Source organism: Zea mays, chromosome 5 (assembly GCF_902167145.1).
Source record: "Zea mays cultivar B73 chromosome 5, Zm-B73-REFERENCE-NAM-5.0, whole genome shotgun sequence".
NCBI classification, from domain to species: Eukaryota; Viridiplantae; Streptophyta; class Magnoliopsida; order Poales; family Poaceae; genus Zea; species Zea mays.
In genome coordinates, this window is record NC_050100.1 from 62,858,919 (window position 1) to 62,874,474 (window position 15,556).

At 50.5% G+C, this 15,556-nt stretch overlaps 5 protein-coding genes across 6 annotated transcripts; 1 reads left to right on the plus strand and 4 right to left on the minus strand.

The window, feature by feature from the left end:
- Positions 1-256: 256 nt before the first annotated feature.
- On the plus strand, positions 257-5,267 carry LOC100283830 (uncharacterized). 2 transcript variants are annotated; one of them, XM_035968062.1, is made up of 6 exons: positions 257-679; positions 766-1,066; positions 1,553-1,711; positions 4,184-4,479; positions 4,666-4,794; positions 4,902-5,267. In XM_035968062.1, exons 1-6 carry the CDS (start codon positions 479-481, stop codon positions 4,908-4,910), a joined length of 1,095 nt encoding a protein of 364 aa, XP_035823955.1. In that variant the 5' UTR covers positions 257-478; the 3' UTR covers positions 4,911-5,267. The 2 variants fall into 2 exon arrangements, with proteins under 2 accessions (XP_035823955.1, NP_001357487.1); NM_001370558.1 differs by having other exon boundaries at positions 316-679; positions 4,666-5,060.
- On the minus strand, positions 5,223-6,941 carry LOC103626451 (uncharacterized). Its single transcript, XM_008646861.3, has one exon. The coding sequence runs from the start codon at positions 6,109-6,111 to the stop codon at positions 5,437-5,439; it is 675 nt and encodes a 224-aa protein (XP_008645083.1). The 5' UTR covers positions 6,112-6,941; the 3' UTR covers positions 5,223-5,436.
- Positions 6,942-7,119: 178 nt separating this feature from the next.
- LOC103626452 (serine/threonine-protein kinase NLK-like) lies at positions 7,120-8,027 on the minus strand. The gene has a single exon (NM_001150702.2). The coding sequence runs from the start codon at positions 7,900-7,902 to the stop codon at positions 7,339-7,341; it is 564 nt and encodes a 187-aa protein (NP_001144174.2). The 5' UTR covers positions 7,903-8,027; the 3' UTR covers positions 7,120-7,338.
- A 2,019-nt stretch (positions 8,028-10,046) lies between these two features.
- On the minus strand, positions 10,047-10,739 carry LOC100381636 (uncharacterized). Its single transcript, NM_001320897.1, has 2 exons — positions 10,422-10,739; positions 10,047-10,336 (listed from the first exon to the last, which is right to left on the minus strand). The coding sequence occupies exons 1-2, from the start codon at positions 10,490-10,492 to the stop codon at positions 10,216-10,218; spliced, it is 192 nt and encodes a 63-aa protein (NP_001307826.1). The 5' UTR covers positions 10,493-10,739; the 3' UTR covers positions 10,047-10,215.
- A 566-nt stretch (positions 10,740-11,305) lies between these two features.
- On the minus strand, positions 11,306-14,185 carry LOC100193511 (uncharacterized). Its single transcript, NM_001138623.1, has 4 exons — positions 13,392-14,185; positions 12,308-12,571; positions 12,003-12,125; positions 11,306-11,875 (listed from the first exon to the last, which is right to left on the minus strand). Exons 1-4 carry the CDS (start codon positions 13,827-13,829, stop codon positions 11,462-11,464), a joined length of 1,239 nt encoding a protein of 412 aa, NP_001132095.1. The 5' UTR covers positions 13,830-14,185; the 3' UTR covers positions 11,306-11,461.
- Between the last annotated feature and the right edge of the window lie 1,371 nt (positions 14,186-15,556).

Below are 15,556 nucleotides of genomic sequence, written 5' to 3' on the forward strand. Positions count from 1 at the left end.
TTTATTATAACAAACCGAGGATAATTTAATTATTTGAATCGCTAAATAAATTCATTTGAAAATATAACCAATTATAAAGTTGCATAATTTTTTAAGATCTATAAGTTATATTTTGATAATTTTTATATCCAAGACCGTTTACAAAGTTTGAATTTTAAGATCTACAAGTTCTATAAATTGATCTTATTTTTAGCTAATATATATTTATATGTGCTTATTTAAGTAGGCTACGTGTCCACCTCAAAGCCAAAAGTCACGGAGAAAAGAAAAAGTAACCAACCTCCGGTCCAACCCGATAGCCCAAACCCCCTGCGAGCACAAGCACAAAGCTAAAGCTGTGTAAGCAGCAGAATCCAATCCAATCCCCAGCTCGCGCCGCCCCCTCTAATCCCTCCTCCGCAAGGCAGACAGGGGCCGGCGTTCACTCGGGCATCCGCGGGACGGACGGGGAGCAAAGCCTCAGCGGCGAGTGCGGGCGATGAGGTCTTCGGAGGCGTCGTCGCGGCTCGTGCAGGAGCTCGTGCTGTACGCCGCCAGCGCCGCGCTCAGCTGCCTCGTCCTCTTCGCTGGCCTCCGCCACCTCGACCCCAACCGCGCCGCTTCCCAGAAGGCGCAGCAACAGAAGAAGGAGATCGCCAAGCGCCTCGGCCGGCCCCTCGTCTCCACCACGCCCTATGAGGTCCGTTCGCCTCCCCACTCCCCCCTATCGAGGGTTCACCTCACTTGGCCTCAACCCTCCTCCGTTGGCGTCTCCCTCACCGACAGGACGTGATTGCGTGCGACGTCATCAACCCCGACAGCATCGACGTCGAATTCGACTCCATCGGCGGCCTGGACCAGATCAAGCAGGCGCTCTACGAGCTCGTCATCCTGCCCCTGCGCCGCCCCGAGCTCTTCACCTTCGGCAAGCTCCTCAGCCCCCAGAAGGGCGTCCTCCTCTATGGCCCGCCCGGCACAGGCAAGACCATGCTCGCCAAGGCCATCGCCAGGGAGTCCGGCGCCGTCTTCATCAATGTCAGGATCTCCAATCTCATGAGCAAGTGGTTCGGGGACGCACAGAAGCTTGGTGAGCAATTCTATTCTTGGTTTATCCTACTACTCTTGCCGGTTTGGTGCTAATCCACTGGATATCCGCCTGTTTTGGATTCATAACAATTGTAGTAGACATAAACCATTGTTTATATGTTACTATTGCTGTGGCAGCGGCTGCTCAGCTGCATCATTAGTCCCATTGCTAATCGAGCTGCCTACTAGAAACTTATTTGCTGTAGAAACGATGGCAATTGCATAGTCTTTTGTGTTGGGATGCTATGGACATTCGCAGATTTTGAACCCATATCATTATATTGGTTTCTTCTTCCTTTGTTTGTACATGCAATGCACTGATGTCTATATGTTATTATTACTGCCGTTGCAGCAGCAGCTGTGTTGTACTGATTTTCATTGTTAGTTAGCTCTGCACATATTTACTAATTTAGAATTGATGCCAACTGTATTGTTTTTTTTGCGTGTATGCTATACAACTGATGTTGGTATGTTATTGCTGTGGCAGTGGCTGCTGTCTTTAGTCTCGCTCACAAGCTCCAGCCTGCTATTATCTTCATTGACGAGGTCGACAGTTTCTTGGGGCAGCGACGGACAACTGACCATGAAGCCATGACTAATATGAAGACAGAGTTCATGTCCCTCTGGGATGGCTTCACCACCGACCGTGAGTCCTCTTATACTTTGCCTTCTGCTCTGTATTCAACATTGAATATTCATTTGTTGCTAACGATTAACGGTAATGCTCATGAGCGCGCAAGTGGCATAACCCTACTTTGAATAAACACCATGTATAGAACATTAGTAGCATAAATAAATCTTGTTTGTCAACGCCGTTCATGGTTGTTTTTGTTTGCATCAGTACATTCGTTATCGATAAAGTCTGCTTAGTGCATTTTTTTTGTGATGAATAACACAATGCCCCCCCCCCCCCCCCCCCCCCCCCCCCAAAAAAAATCATGTTTTGAAATCAGATGCAATTTCTTAGTTTTTGCTAAATCAGGCATTCCAGACACTTAAGCTAACACATTGTTTTACACTTTGTGGTAATATATAATAATCTCACAACATCCACTTGTTTCATTTCTCTTCCATGAACAAAGCCTATAAACACAGACTCGTGCTTTAAGCCTTGTGGGAATAATAAACTAATATGTTTTGTTGCTCTTAACAAACCCATTTACACCACTTGTCTGGCTTACTTTGTGTTTCTTATTTGTTCCATTTGAACTAGTTTATAATGCCAACTATATTCTTAGATGCGTAAAAATGTTTATGTAATATCATGGTATGGAGATTCTTCTATCCTACTTTAGTGGTTACTGGTTGGTTACTGTGATGCTCCCTCCCTCCTGGGGGGACTAGCCAGTCGTCTGATTGCAAGTGTTCAATTGTTGGTTACTGTGTGTTTTTTATCTCTGGCTATCACATTTTTAGTTTAACTATATCTCCCTCGGTTGGACTTACATTGATTGTCATTATGTCTGGTCATGTGGGATAACTTTAATGAACTGCAAGGGTAGAGCTAGTAGGAGTGGCTAGGGGGAGCCATGAGCCCATGACAGCTCTGTGCACACATCTATTTTTGTGTATTAAATTTGTGAAGTCATTGCCCCCACTCCTTTTGCAAAATTGTTACTAGTTGGCCCCGCCTTATATGATTTCTGGCTCCGCCCTAATGAATAGTGAGCAACTAACATACATTCATTGATGCTAGCTTACTACGAGAGTAATCTGCTTTGGCACACATAATTTGTGCTGTCTTGATGTGATCAGTGTTGTTATTGACGTAGAAATATTTGTACATCACACATGCTTGGGACTCTTAACCATGTACCATGTTTTTAAATGCAGAAAGCTAGATCAAGAGAAAACAAACTAATAGTTTCATAACGACAAATGTTTCCAGTTCATAAACTATCCATTGGTCCTTGCAAAATAAGACAATTTTCTCTTAGTTTCTGTGCATTTATGTTTCACCTTTTTTAAGGAGAAATGAAAGAATTGTTATAATGGTGAAGTTGCCTAAGGCCTATTGCTGTAGAGTTTAGGGCCTTGCAAAATAGATTGTGGATGTGTGCACGTTGTGTGATTGTTGTTGTATAGTCGACTGATCTTTTTATGCAGCACTTCTTTGTGTTTGATAGAAATGTAGAGTCTTTTTTCTCTTTCTGAGGAGCTGTTTTGCTACATGTGTGCACTTCTTTGTGTTTGATAGAAATGTAGAGTCTTTTTTCTCTTTCTGAGGAGCTGTTTTGCTACATGTGTGCGTTGTGTGATTGCTGTTGTATAGTCGACTGATCTTTTTATGCAGCACTTCTTTGTGTTTGATAGAAATGTAGAGTCTTTTTTCTCTTTCTGAGGAGCTGTTTTGCTACATGTGTGCGTTGTGTGATTGCTGTTGTATAGTCGATTGATCTTTTTATGCAGCACTTCTTTGTGTTTGATAGAAATGTAAAGTCTTTTCTCTCTTTCTGAGGAGCTGTTTTGCTACATGCACGTCTATTGTCTTTTGCTGCTGTATTTTGGGATGCAAAATGTTAAAATCAATGCAGGGGCAGTTTTTTTGCCAATTTTTTTTACAGCTTCAACAAACCATGGAAATCAACAGAACAGTTGTTGCCATGGCATGGGACCTACTTTCTGCCTTTGCCTGTTAAAAGTAACTAATTCTGATGTGTTCCGTCTTTATTGGATCTATACAAATATGTAGATGGCAACATGCAGCCTTCTATGCTGTTCATGAATAACCAAATGACTCCTTACTGCCATGATTCCGCAGTTTTTCAGCAAAAAAAAGACTCCTTAATGCAGCATGATTCTCCAGTAGTTTAGCAACAAACAATTGATTTGGTCATGTGGATAGAGGGACTGCTTAACAAAAAAAAAATCACCGGCATGAAGTTATGATCTTAAGCCAGACATTAGTCAATACAAACTGGGTATGTATTTGCTTAGCATCTTATTGGTTATCACGCGAGATTTTCTTTGGTAGCAGATGTTTCTGAATGATTGTTATTTTTTGAATGGTGATTACTTTGACATGTGGATATGCAAATTATTTACTGTACCTGTATGAACTGACTTCCTATATGGTACTGATCAGTACTTAATGATAATAACATGTATCTCTTTTCAGAGAACGCTCGTGTAATGGTCCTGGCTGCTACAAACAGGCCTTCTGAGCTAGATGAGGCCATCCTTAGGCGCTTTACTCAGATATTTGAAATTGGAATTCCTGTTGAGAGTGAAAGGAGCAAGATACTTCAGGTTGTGTTGAAGGGAGAAAATGTGGAGCATAATATTGATTACGATCGCATTGCAAGTTTGTGCGAGGGCTTTACTGGATCAGACATCCTAGAACTGTGCAAGCAGGCCGCATTCTATCCTATCAGGGAGCTGTTGGACGATGAGAAAAAAGGGAGGAAATTAGATGTGAGTATTCTTACTTCTGTTCCCACTTAATCTGGAGCTATACAGGATTGCATGCTGTTATCTAAAAATTCAACTCATGGCTAGACTATAACTCATTGTGGGTCTGCTAGCCAGGACTAATACGGGCCTCATTGAAGCTTTTTTTTTTGACTTGATTCGGTTCTTCTCTTCCTACTGCTGTTTCAGAAACCTAGGCCCTTGAGACAATCAGACTTGGAGAGAGCCTTGTCAGTGTCTAGAAAGGGCAAGAAGGCTGCAAGTTCAGCACTGCAGTCACCTTTGTGGGTACGGCCGACAGATTCAGAAGACGATCAGGTACAGAACGCCATCTTTGAGATATCTAAGCTGATGTCTCGAATAGTTCAGAACAGTGAGTCGGAACCGCAAGAGCCTTCTTCACCTTAACCTAATCCTTTTGCTAGATCTCGTGAAAATCTGCAGCGGAGTAAATGCAGGCATTACGTCGATACCGTTAGGTTTCCTTATGCAGTTTGCAGAGGTTAAACATATTTATATATGTATTAATTCGTTTTGCGTTTGGAACCTCCACCGGTTTTTTTTGAAGCAAACTGCAGCTGGTGAAGTGGCAAGCGTGCCCTCGTGTTTAAGTTGATCATTTCAAAATACGTGCCCCCTGAGGGCCGTAAAACTGAGAACTCTATAGTTGTCTGGTCAACAGTCGGTCTTGGTTGCCTCTGTATTTTATCTTCGGTTTGACTACTCTAGGGTGGCGAATTACAACATACAGTATAATGCAGAAAGGTTCCCAAACGTGCTTCGGTTTTTTTTGTTGTCTGGTTATTATTTACATACATGCACTGCATATCCTTTTTTATATATTTTATCTCCGTTATGAAAATTTCTCTCGGAGCACAGCACACTGTTTGAACATATATTTCCGGATTAGAATTCCATGAGCTGTATATGCATGTATAATCGTATATGCATGCACCACCATCACGTGCACGAGCAGCTGCCGCCGCTTGCTGTTCTCAAGGCGCTCGTCTCCATGATGGATATCTCATCAGCAAGCGACAGCTTGGTGCCCTTGAGAGCCAGGACGTCGGTGGTGCCGCCGGTTTCCGCCGCCGCATCCAGCGTCTTCCTGGACACGATGGCGTGGATCTCCCGGAGCAGCGTGAGGAAGGCACGCTCGACGTTGTCGCCGCTGAGGGCAGACGCCTCCGAGAAGAAGAGCCCCTGCTCCTCCGCGAAGGCGGCGGCCTCGTCCGCGTCCACCGCGCGGCGGCCGGCGTCGCGCGCCAGGTCGGCCTTGTTGCCGACGAGCATGACGACGATGGACTTGTCGGCGTGGGCGCGCAGCTCGGCGACCCAGCGCGTGGCGTGGTCGAAGGTGCGGCGGCTGGTGACGTCGTAGACGAGCATGGCGCCGAGCGCGCCGCGGTAGTAGGCGCTGGTGACCGCGCGGTAGCGCTCCTGGCCGGCGGTGTCCCAGATCTGGGCCTTGACGCGGTGGCGCGCGATGTCGACGGTGCGCGTCTGGAACTCGATGCCGATGGTCGACTTGGAGTCCAGGAAGAACTCGTCGCGGGTGAAGCGCCCCAGCAGCTGCGTCTTACCCACCGCCGAGTCGCCGACCACCACGATCTTGAACACGTAGTCCTCCTCCATCTCCGTTGCACGCTACTCCTGACTATCCTGCTTGCAGCTGCAGCGAATGGCTTCCTTCTCCGGCCGGCCGGCCGGCCGTCTCTCTCGCCCCTGTTAGCTCTCACTCTAGTGTCTAGTCATACAAACGCAAGCATATATCTGACGAGACGCAGCCAGGCAGCGACATGCAGAGATCATGTCTTACGCAATCCTTAACCTAATCATATATATACATCATGGCATTATCAGCGGTTAGGTTTGCAAGTGGGCCTTAAGAACAAATCGACTTTAATGCGCAATCCTCAACTGCTACTCGATTTTTCCTGTTGCTATCCTGTCCAACTAAATTAATAAAAGATTAAAATACACGAAGCGGTCCTCAAACTTGACACGCTGCGTCACTTATATCCCCAAACTTAAAATCAGAAAAACGGTTTCTGTAATTTGGTCGGTTCGTGCGAAACCGTTTAAAACCGAGTTTTCTCAGATCATACGCCGACGTGACATACCACGTTGAGCACACTAATAAAAGTTCGCGAAACTAAATGACACAACATTGGAACCTAATTGACTCTGATGTGACAAAAACCGCTTATGCATTTTACTCTCAATAAAACGACTCATCAGCATGATGAGGTTGTCAGTACTCTCAGTGTGCACGCACAATAAACGCGGCTAAGCTACGTCATTGCAGGATTCAGAATCTTTGTTGGTTGCAGGCCGTTTGATCCGACCTCATTTAGAAACTCTCCGTCTCCGGGGGCAGCAAGCATGGTCATCGAACTGCTTCGGCAAACGAACCAATTAGAGCTTCAGCAGTTTCTGCTGATGCTGGCTAACTGCTGCTGAACAAGAACAATGTGATGATGTTCAGATGTGCTGACAACCAACTAAATCTCCATAGTAGTACAGGGACGGAGCAAAAAAAAAACTTTAATAGAGACCGAACTAAACTACTGTAGAGAAGTCCTTTCTACATTATATTGTGTACATATAAAATTTTAAAGGAGGTTTTATTGAAGATTTATGGGCTCCGTAGCGTTGTACTGATAACCAATGGCAACACAAGTACACAACGTTGGCTAAGCGCCATGTAGCAGAATTTGCTTGTAGAAGAGTACAGACCATGCATCCATGGCGAACGAAGGCCATGCACGAGTACAAACGCTACGCTGGTGGATGAAGTGTTTCGTGTCGAAAAGGCGTGCTGTTTGTTGGGCACTGTACTCGATTAAGCAGCATGCCTAGCTAGTAGGCGTGGCGCGCGCGCGGGCGCGTCGACAGCAGGTGGTCGCAGATGGCGGCGAACTCGGCCAGGGCCTCGGCGAGCACCCCGGCCCTGCCCTTAGCGACGAGCATCCTGACGAGCGCGGCCACCCGCGCGTCCAGCTGCTGCCCCGCGACCGTCACGGCAGCCTCGACCGCGGCGGCGCCCTCTTCCAGGGGCCGCTCTAGCCGGAGGAGAAGGTGGAGGAGCGCGCGCGCGTGGCGCGCGGCGCGGCGCAGCGTGCCCGCGCGGACGCACGCGTCGGCCAGCGCTGCCGCGTATCCCGTGGCGGCGCGGCTGGAGGAGCGCGCGGCGGCCGGGGACGAGCGGGGTGGCGATGGCGCGGCGAGGGCGGGGCTCAGGCGCGCCGCTGGAGGAGCCTGAACGTCAGGCTTGGGCGGCGGCGCGGTTACGGCGGACGCGGAGGTGGCGTGGTGCCTGAGCGGGACAGCGCAGTGGAGGTGGTGGGGCGCCGGGTGCGGGAGCGGGAGCGGGCCGTGGGCGTGGTGGTGCAGGGGCAGGGAGAGGGAGACGGCGGCGTCCATTGTGCTGTGCTGGAGTTGGGGGAGACGAGGGACAGCCACACGTTTTATTCTGCTTGCGGGTGGCTCCCCACGCCACGCCACGGGATGTGGGTCCCGACGGCGGCACGGCCGCACGCGCACGGGAGGAGGAGAGGAGGAACTGGAGGATGGGGACGACGTGGTGGAGGAGGCGGACACGCCGCCGCCGGTGCAGCAGGCGGACTGGACTGGGCTGGACCGAACCGGGGACGTGGACGCCTCTGATGGGCCGTGGGCGCCGCCTCCTCCTTCTCAGCTGTGGGCCGTTGCAGGCTGGAACGGAAAGCTGTGGGCTGGGCCTGCGTCCTTCCAGAGATACAGACCAAGACGAATCTATCTATCTATTCAACCTAATTAGCCTACCGCACCAATGGCACTTTTGACCTTGAAATTATCCATGTCCAAATACCGGCCGTGAGCAAATGAGCAGACATGTATGAGCAAGCGGGAGTAACGCTGCCGTCAACACACCCTTGGCACTATTTTTCCTTTACCAAATCTACAAACAAATCACTGGAAAGACGTAGCGATGAACAAAGCAAATTCCTAAGCAGTAACGTCATGGAACAAACTAATCACAGATCAAGAGTACGATGCATCAACAGCAACGCTATGCTCGAAGACTGGTAGCCGCGCCTGCGCGCCATACGAAATACGAACAATGATATCGTCTCTCGTTTCTTCAAATTCAAAAGTGCGGCCTCCCTAAGACATAAACCTACAAAAACATAGGCCAGGTTCTTCGACCTTCCTCTAACGATCTTTGTCCTCGCTGAACACTTCTAACAGCTAACCACATCGTTTATGATCCCCACACGATCTTATCCTTCGCACTGCAGACCTGGACCTGCATTTTAGGGGTGCAAAATCGGCATATAAGCCCCTATGTAAACCCTTATTGAATCTTGGTTGATCTGTGCTATTTGTGCAAGATGGGGAAAAAACACGACAGCTACAGGAAAAAAAAACTGGACATAACATAACATGATGAACATAAAAATGACTCTTGTCGTTTCTAGGACTAGGACTTCTGTAGTGCTAACACCAGTGCCAGAGTGATCATCATCCTCAGGCACCTTACTGCCTTAGTTCTTTGGCTACCGTACATGTTGTTTATAAGCTTGAGGGCTTGATCTTTACCCACCCCCACTGGCTCCAAAGCCTCCAATTTATTCCCGTGCTTGCACCAGCAATAATGTTCTGCCAGATTCGATTTTTCATGTATGCAACATTGTCCATAAAGTCTAACTTTTTGGTCCACGATAAGGGAACAACGTAAGCGTCAATGCCAGTGGCCATAACAATGTAATCCGTTACTGCCAGTGCCCCTCAGCTCCTGCCAACTTTCAGTCCTTGGAAAATCCTACCAATCGAGTAAGCTACAACCAGCGTGAGATTATATATGTATATGGCTTGATGGCAATTGGCAAACACGAGGTTCCAACCCATCACCATCCATAACCGATTCGTGTTACGTCGATCTCATCCGACTCAGTCAGGGGACCGAGTCGGACGCCACCAGCAACAACATGCTGGTTGCAGCCTCCTTCACACTGCGTATATTAACTAGGTAAGAAGCACACACGCGTTCCTTGTACACCTCTTGAAAAACACATATACTGAGATCCAATCTATCTCTACACGGTTATTGAAGGGAAGACCACCGCCGTCGTGCTGACCACTCCATGCTCGCCAGACTTCGACCTAATAGCATCTTTCCAGAACTCCCAAGTTATAATCCTACGATCTGCCGTTTCTAGTGGCTAGTGTTACGAGCTAAGGTCATTAGATTTATAACAATTGGTTCTGATTCCTGAATATGCAATGTGGCAGTGAAACCTGCCTGCCATGGGTTCAAAACAGGGCAATGGGCCAGCCAGAGATTAGTTTCCTTGGACCTCACTAGACTGTATAGGCATGGTTTGATATTAAAACAAGCATTTTCGTCTGAAAAAGTAATATGAAATGGTGTATCTTCATCGGCACGCGTTAGTGAAAACAAACAATGAGCCGCACAACGGCAAGAAAAATGCATTAATACCCCCATTCCCTTTCTGAACCAAAGGAGGTTTTAACTTGTTTTTCTTCCTTGTCTTTTGTGGCAGGTTAACTTGTTTTTTTTTTCAGTCTAAAAACTGATGTTCAAGCCGTATACACATTATGAAAGAAGGGGACAAAAAACTGGTAGCTCCAAGGCTAGTTCTTCCGTCTACAGCCTAGCAGGATCCACAAGACAAGCTTGACCACATTTAGATTTAGTACGGCAAAGGAGGAACAACAGAACACCATACCCCACTATGGCTTCGAATGAGCATCGGGACCGGCAGGGGTATTGGTGGGCTTGTTGCTGCGGAGGTCGTCTATGATGCCACCAAGCTCGCGCCGCGCGGACTCCCTTCCGAACATGAAGCCATACCTGCAGCACAAGAGGCATGGCACGGGAGATCTAGAATGCTCAGAACCAGCGAGAATCCTCAGGGGGCGGGAGATTGAGGGGGTACCAAAAGGAGACGGCAGAGAAGACTCCCGCAGCTGCCACCGTCTGCAGCAGGGTCAGCTTCTTCGCCTGCATCGCCCGCTGAGAATTGGGAGAGAAGGGAGTCGGGTCAGCCAGTAGCTGCGCTGTCTACAAATGCAGTAATGGACACGGCTGCACAGTAACGCGGGCCGGCCGGGCAGCGGGTCGCGGGGTTGCTGCGCGGCGAGGCGGCGACCAGACGAGGGCAGGCCTGCGGGGGAGCCGCTCCGGCCTCGGGGCTCGACCGGCGGTCACTCGCGGTCTCGCGCAGTCGGCCGTCGCTCGCTCGCGACCTAGGGGAGCGAAGTGGACGCTGGGCGGCTCGCAGTCGAAGCTGGAGGAGAGACGTCGGCTCATTAGCGGCCTCGTGGCCTGCTGGGCCTAATTTTCATGGGCCGCAAAATATTAAAAAAATGTTATTAAAAATACGATAACACCAGTTCTTCCCTAAACATAAACCCTAATGATTATCCTATTTGTTCTTTAAAAAAACTGACTCATTTTATACATAAAATACTAACTTCTATCTTGCAAAATAATATATGAAAACTGGAACTGCAGGGGGGGAGACCGCTCCAAAATAATATAGTTATGAAATCATACTTAATACTATATGTAACTATACTCATTGTATGTTATACATATTAATATTTCGTATAAGAATAGTTAAACTTTAAAAAATTAATCTAAGAAAAGTCCGGGAGTTGGTTCTAAAAAGAATTGAGTATGGAGTAACATTTAGCAGCGGTACACAACACACCAGACTCATACCACCGCTCATGCATTTCTGCAACACGTGTTAGTTAGTTATGTGAATTTTTACTGAATCTTCATTTGCGTGTTCAAATCACAAATTCACCATCGAATCTCACATGTAGTATATAGCCTGTTCAGGAAATTGTTCGTTTCTCCTGACGTATACTTTCCGATACATACAAACTTCGGAAGTTAGAACACACCCGGAGGGCCAGAACGGGACGACGGAGCGGCGTATCCCGGCAACGCCGCCGCCGCCGCCGTCCGTCACCTCTTCGCCGGCAGCCTGCCGTCACCTCCTCTCTTGTCTGCGGTCGTAGTCGTCGGCTCCATCTGCACAACCCGCTCGAGCACCTCGACGACGTCCCTCATCGCCGGCCGCTCCTTGGGGTTCTTGCCGAGGCAACGGTCGGCGAGCCTGGCCACCTCGCGCGCGGCGGCCAGCGGGTACCGCCCGCCCAGCCGCGGGTCCATGATGGCCCGGAACCCGGCGCCGTCCGGCGGGTGCTGCCGCACCCACCCCAGCAGCTTCTGCTCCTCCGCGGGGCGGCTGCGCTCCAGCGAGCGTCGGCCCGTCAGGATCTCGTACAGCACCACGCCGAAGCTCCACACGTCGCTCTTCACCGTCAGGTGCCCCGTCTCGATGTAGTCCGGCGCCGCGTACCCGTGCGTCCCCACCACCTGAGCAATCACAACCAGCGAGTCCAAAGCTTCAGATGCGCGAGCACGCCATGCAATGCAACAACTATGCAAGAAGAGACATGATGCATGGCCGTGAACGAGGACGACCCTGAAGGCCTGAACGCACCGCGGTGGAGACATGTGTCTTCCCTTCTGTTGGACCCTCTCTTGCGAGGCCGAAATCCGACAGCTTCGGCTTGAATTCAGCGTCCAGAAGGACGTTGGATGCCTTGAAATCCCTGTAGATCACCTGCCACACCACAACAAGAGACTCTGGATCAGATCAGATCTCCACCACTTATTGTACATAGTCTCTGTAATCTTCAGTTGAGAGATTCAGAGGATGTATTTATCCTGCCATGCAGACTAAATACAGTTGGATGCATAAGTTTATGCTTCAGAAAACGCCTGTTGTCGGGTCCAGAAACAGACCTGAACTTCTGGCACTCCTTCATGGAGGTAATCCAGGCCCCGCGCAGCGCCCAGCATGATCTGCAGCCTCAGTCTCCATGAAAGCGGAGGGTGAGCTCGGTTGAACAGGTGGTCGTCCAAGCTCTTGTTGGGCATGAACTCGTAGACCAGCAGCCTGTGCTTGCTGGCTTCTGAATCCACGGCGCAGTAGCCTATCAGCTTTACGAGGTTCGGGTGCTCAAGAACACCCAGGAACTGGACTTCAGCCAACCACTGCTTGTGCCCCTGAAACCAGATCATTTAAAAGGAACTCATGAACTGTTACATTCCTTAAAAAAAACAAATAAGTGTATCTAGTGAACTGCTATTTGTTCCTTTAACGTAAATATAAGCACTACACTTATTAAGGAACACAGGTCAGCACTTGAGATTTGCGTGGAATTCTTTTTCATATACTTGCATCTAATAATTATAACGATCAGGAAACTGTCTCCGTGTCCTTGTATCTAATTATTGGTGTGATCAGACTAACAGGCGTGGCGCTGATCACAGGTTGACTTATGATGCCATCTATCTTGACTAATACTCACATGGCCCAGTCTCTACGATTCCCATTGAGACTGACATGAGTGGCTGTCCTTGTCCAGTTGGTTGGACCAATATTCCCATTGAAGCCATCCAGGCAACTATTTTATGCGTTTGAGATTGTCATGGAGCTCAAGCTATCCTATCTATTGGCTTCAGTGCAAGCTAACAATCTTCTGAGTTAGAATTTAGGTCTCGATCCAAGCCAGAAGTAACTATTTTAGTAAGATATTGGCACCCACCAAAAAAATAATGATTCCAAGTCCACGGAGTTTGGCCATCTTTTGGACAAGAGGTTGCAAAAAAAAATGGAGGGTGAGAAAAATCGGAGGTGCAAATTACTCTGTAAATCTGTAGGGGTTCCACCAAATTGCTGGTCTGCTAACTGTGATTAAGAACCCCGATGAATCCTCAGAAAAGGGAAAACAAAACAAACTTTGGCGTGGCATGAGAAATCTAAGCACAAATAATGCAGAATTGCAGAGAGAGAGAGAGAGGAGATGGCAGGTAGCAAGCGGACCTGGAGGCTGCGCTGGTTGAGGCGCTTGACGGCGAGCACGACGCGGGCGCCGGCGGCGGAGCGGAAGAAGGCGCGGTAGACGGAGCCGAAGCCGCCCTCGCCGAGCTTGAGCGCGCGGCTGAAGCCGTTGGTGGCGCTGCCGAGCTCGTCGAGGTCGAACACGCGGAGGCGCTGGGCGCCCCGCTCCTCCGACAGCTCCTGGATGGTGCGCGTGGGCGTGGCCGACGACGCCGCCGCGGGCGCCGAGGCCGCCGCCGCCTTGGTGTTGCTCTGCGCGCCGGCGCCGGCGCCGGAGGAGGAGGAGGACGACGACGTGGACGCCGGGGCCGACTTGGCCGGCGGCGTCCGGGCGCCCGGGCGCGGGTGCTGCTGCGGCCTGGAGGACGTGCTGCTGCTGCTGCCGCTCTTGCCGCCGCTCCTGAACGCGAAGCACCCCATCGGACGACGAGCGCTGCAGCGCGGGCTGGCGAGCGAGGACTTGGTGGAAGGAGAAGTGGCAGGCGCGTCGCTGTAGTGTACCCGGGTCCGGGTGGGGTTGGAATCGGTTGGGGAATTGAAGAGCCCTCTCCTCCTCGGAAGCGCCGGGAGGGGCAGGGGAAGGAGGAGGGTTGGACCAGACGGGAAGAAACAAGAAAGAGGCCCCGCGTGCTTGACGAAGGCAGAGCCGGGCACCCGGCAGCTGCAACCCGGCAGCTGCAAGGAAATGAGCACGCACGTGGCGGCACTGCTGCTGGTGGATTAGGGCGACGGCGACGGCAGCGCGCGCTGTGATGTCGTGGAGGGAGAGAACGGACTCCACATTTCTACACACTGGCTGAAAGGACGGTGGGCTGCCTGAGAACTTGTGCTGCTTCCGTCCCAATTCCGAGACGCGACGCGAAAAGTGAAGTGAAAAGGCCACACACGAACGACTTGTGGAAGGCGTTCTCTCACCGTCCTGCTTGTCCCTCCCAGCAGAAGCAGGAATGTCCAATCCAACTATCCAAGCCAATCACACGACACGACGAGGTGTGGGGGTTCCATACCATCATCATGGTGCCATGCTGCCGCTGGCCAGACGCACTCCGGCCGGCCGGCGCTCCTCCCATTCAATTCAACAGACACAGAGGGACCGACAGGGTCACTGTCCACCGGAGACGACCATCGAGAAGCGGTGCGACGACCGACGACCACGACTGAAAAGCTTGCCTGACAGCTGACACTAGTAATCTCTACCCCTTAAATCCACCAGTTAAAACTAAGCTAAATACACCACACAAAACATCCCAAACAGTCATGCCCTAGCTAAATCCACCCAGCTTATTAACTCTAAGAAAACCCCATTGTTAAAAACCAACGTATCAGATCATTTAATTCCTCTATTCTCTCATACGGAAACGAATCTTACGGCCATTGTTTAATGGATCATCTCAACGCAAGCACTCTCACGCGCAGAAACGCACGCACTCACACCCGCACAATCACTCTCCTCTGCCGAGCCCCGCCCCCGTGAAACCGCACCTCTTCAACACCTGCCCCCTGAACGTGCCGCAGACGCCTCCGTCTCCGCCCACGTCTCCTCCGCCTTGGCTCCGTCCCACCCGTTCGTGTGATGCCCGGTCTTGACCCCCTCGCCCCCGCCCTAGCCCAATACCGCCGCCATGGTCCCCCCCCCCCCCCCCCCCCGCCGAGACAACCATCATGCCCGTGATCCATTTGCCGATCTGGATCTAACTCGTTCCTCTTCTCCCCGCCGCTACTCTCGACCCCTCCTCCTTCCTCTTCTCCCCGCCGCCTCCCCATAACTACCGGCTCCATTCACCTCGCTGCCGTGCTCTTATACCTCGACCCCACCAGCGAGGCACCAACTTCAAGGGCGAGGGCGTGCGGCGAGACAACCGCGAACGTGAGCGCGGCCGTGCAAACCTCAAAGCCCGAAACGACGCAGTGGTCGTCTGCCAACTGCCGCCTCCTCTTCACCCCCTCTCACTGCTAACCGCGACGACGCAGAGGACGTCTGCTCAGAGCTGCCTCCTTTTCACTGTCGCTCCCGCCCGCTCTTGCTCCCTCTACCTCCGGCACACCAGCCCACCAAGGTAGTCCCCCTCGGCCTACGCCTCGCTTCCGCGTAATCCGATTGGATTAGCAGCTGGCTCAGGGCAAAGAGACATGGATGTGTTTATTTT

Coding starts and splice junctions, on each gene's coding strand:
- LOC100283830 (NM_001370558.1), top strand. CDS start 479: ATGAGGTCTTCGGAGGCGTCGTCGCGGCTCGTGCAGGAGCTCGTGCTG. Junction 680..765: donor TCTCCACCACGCCCTATGAG/GTCCGTTCGCCT, acceptor CCTCACCGACAG/GACGTGATTGCGTGCGACGT. Junction 4,480..4,665: donor AAAAAGGGAGGAAATTAGAT/GTGAGTATTCTT, acceptor CTGCTGTTTCAG/AAACCTAGGCCCTTGAGACA.
- LOC103626451 (XM_008646861.3), bottom strand. CDS start 6,111: ATGGAGGAGGACTACGTGTTCAAGATCGTGGTGGTCGGCGACTCGGCG.
- LOC103626452 (NM_001150702.2), bottom strand. CDS start 7,902: ATGGACGCCGCCGTCTCCCTCTCCCTGCCCCTGCACCACCACGCCCAC.
- LOC100381636 (NM_001320897.1), bottom strand. CDS start 10,492: ATGCAGGCGAAGAAGCTGACCCTGCTGCAGACGGTGGCAGCTGCGGGA. Junction 10,337..10,421: donor TTCTCTGCCGTCTCCTTTTG/GTACCCCCTCAA, acceptor CTTGTGCTGCAG/GTATGGCTTCATGTTCGGAA.
- LOC100193511 (NM_001138623.1), bottom strand. CDS start 13,829: ATGGGGTGCTTCGCGTTCAGGAGCGGCGGCAAGAGCGGCAGCAGCAGC. Junction 12,572..13,391: donor TCAACCAGCGCAGCCTCCAG/GTCCGCTTGCTA, acceptor ATCTGGTTTCAG/GGGCACAAGCAGTGGTTGGC. Junction 11,876..12,002: donor AGACACATGTCTCCACCGCG/GTGCGTTCAGGC, acceptor GTGATTGCTCAG/GTGGTGGGGACGCACGGGTA.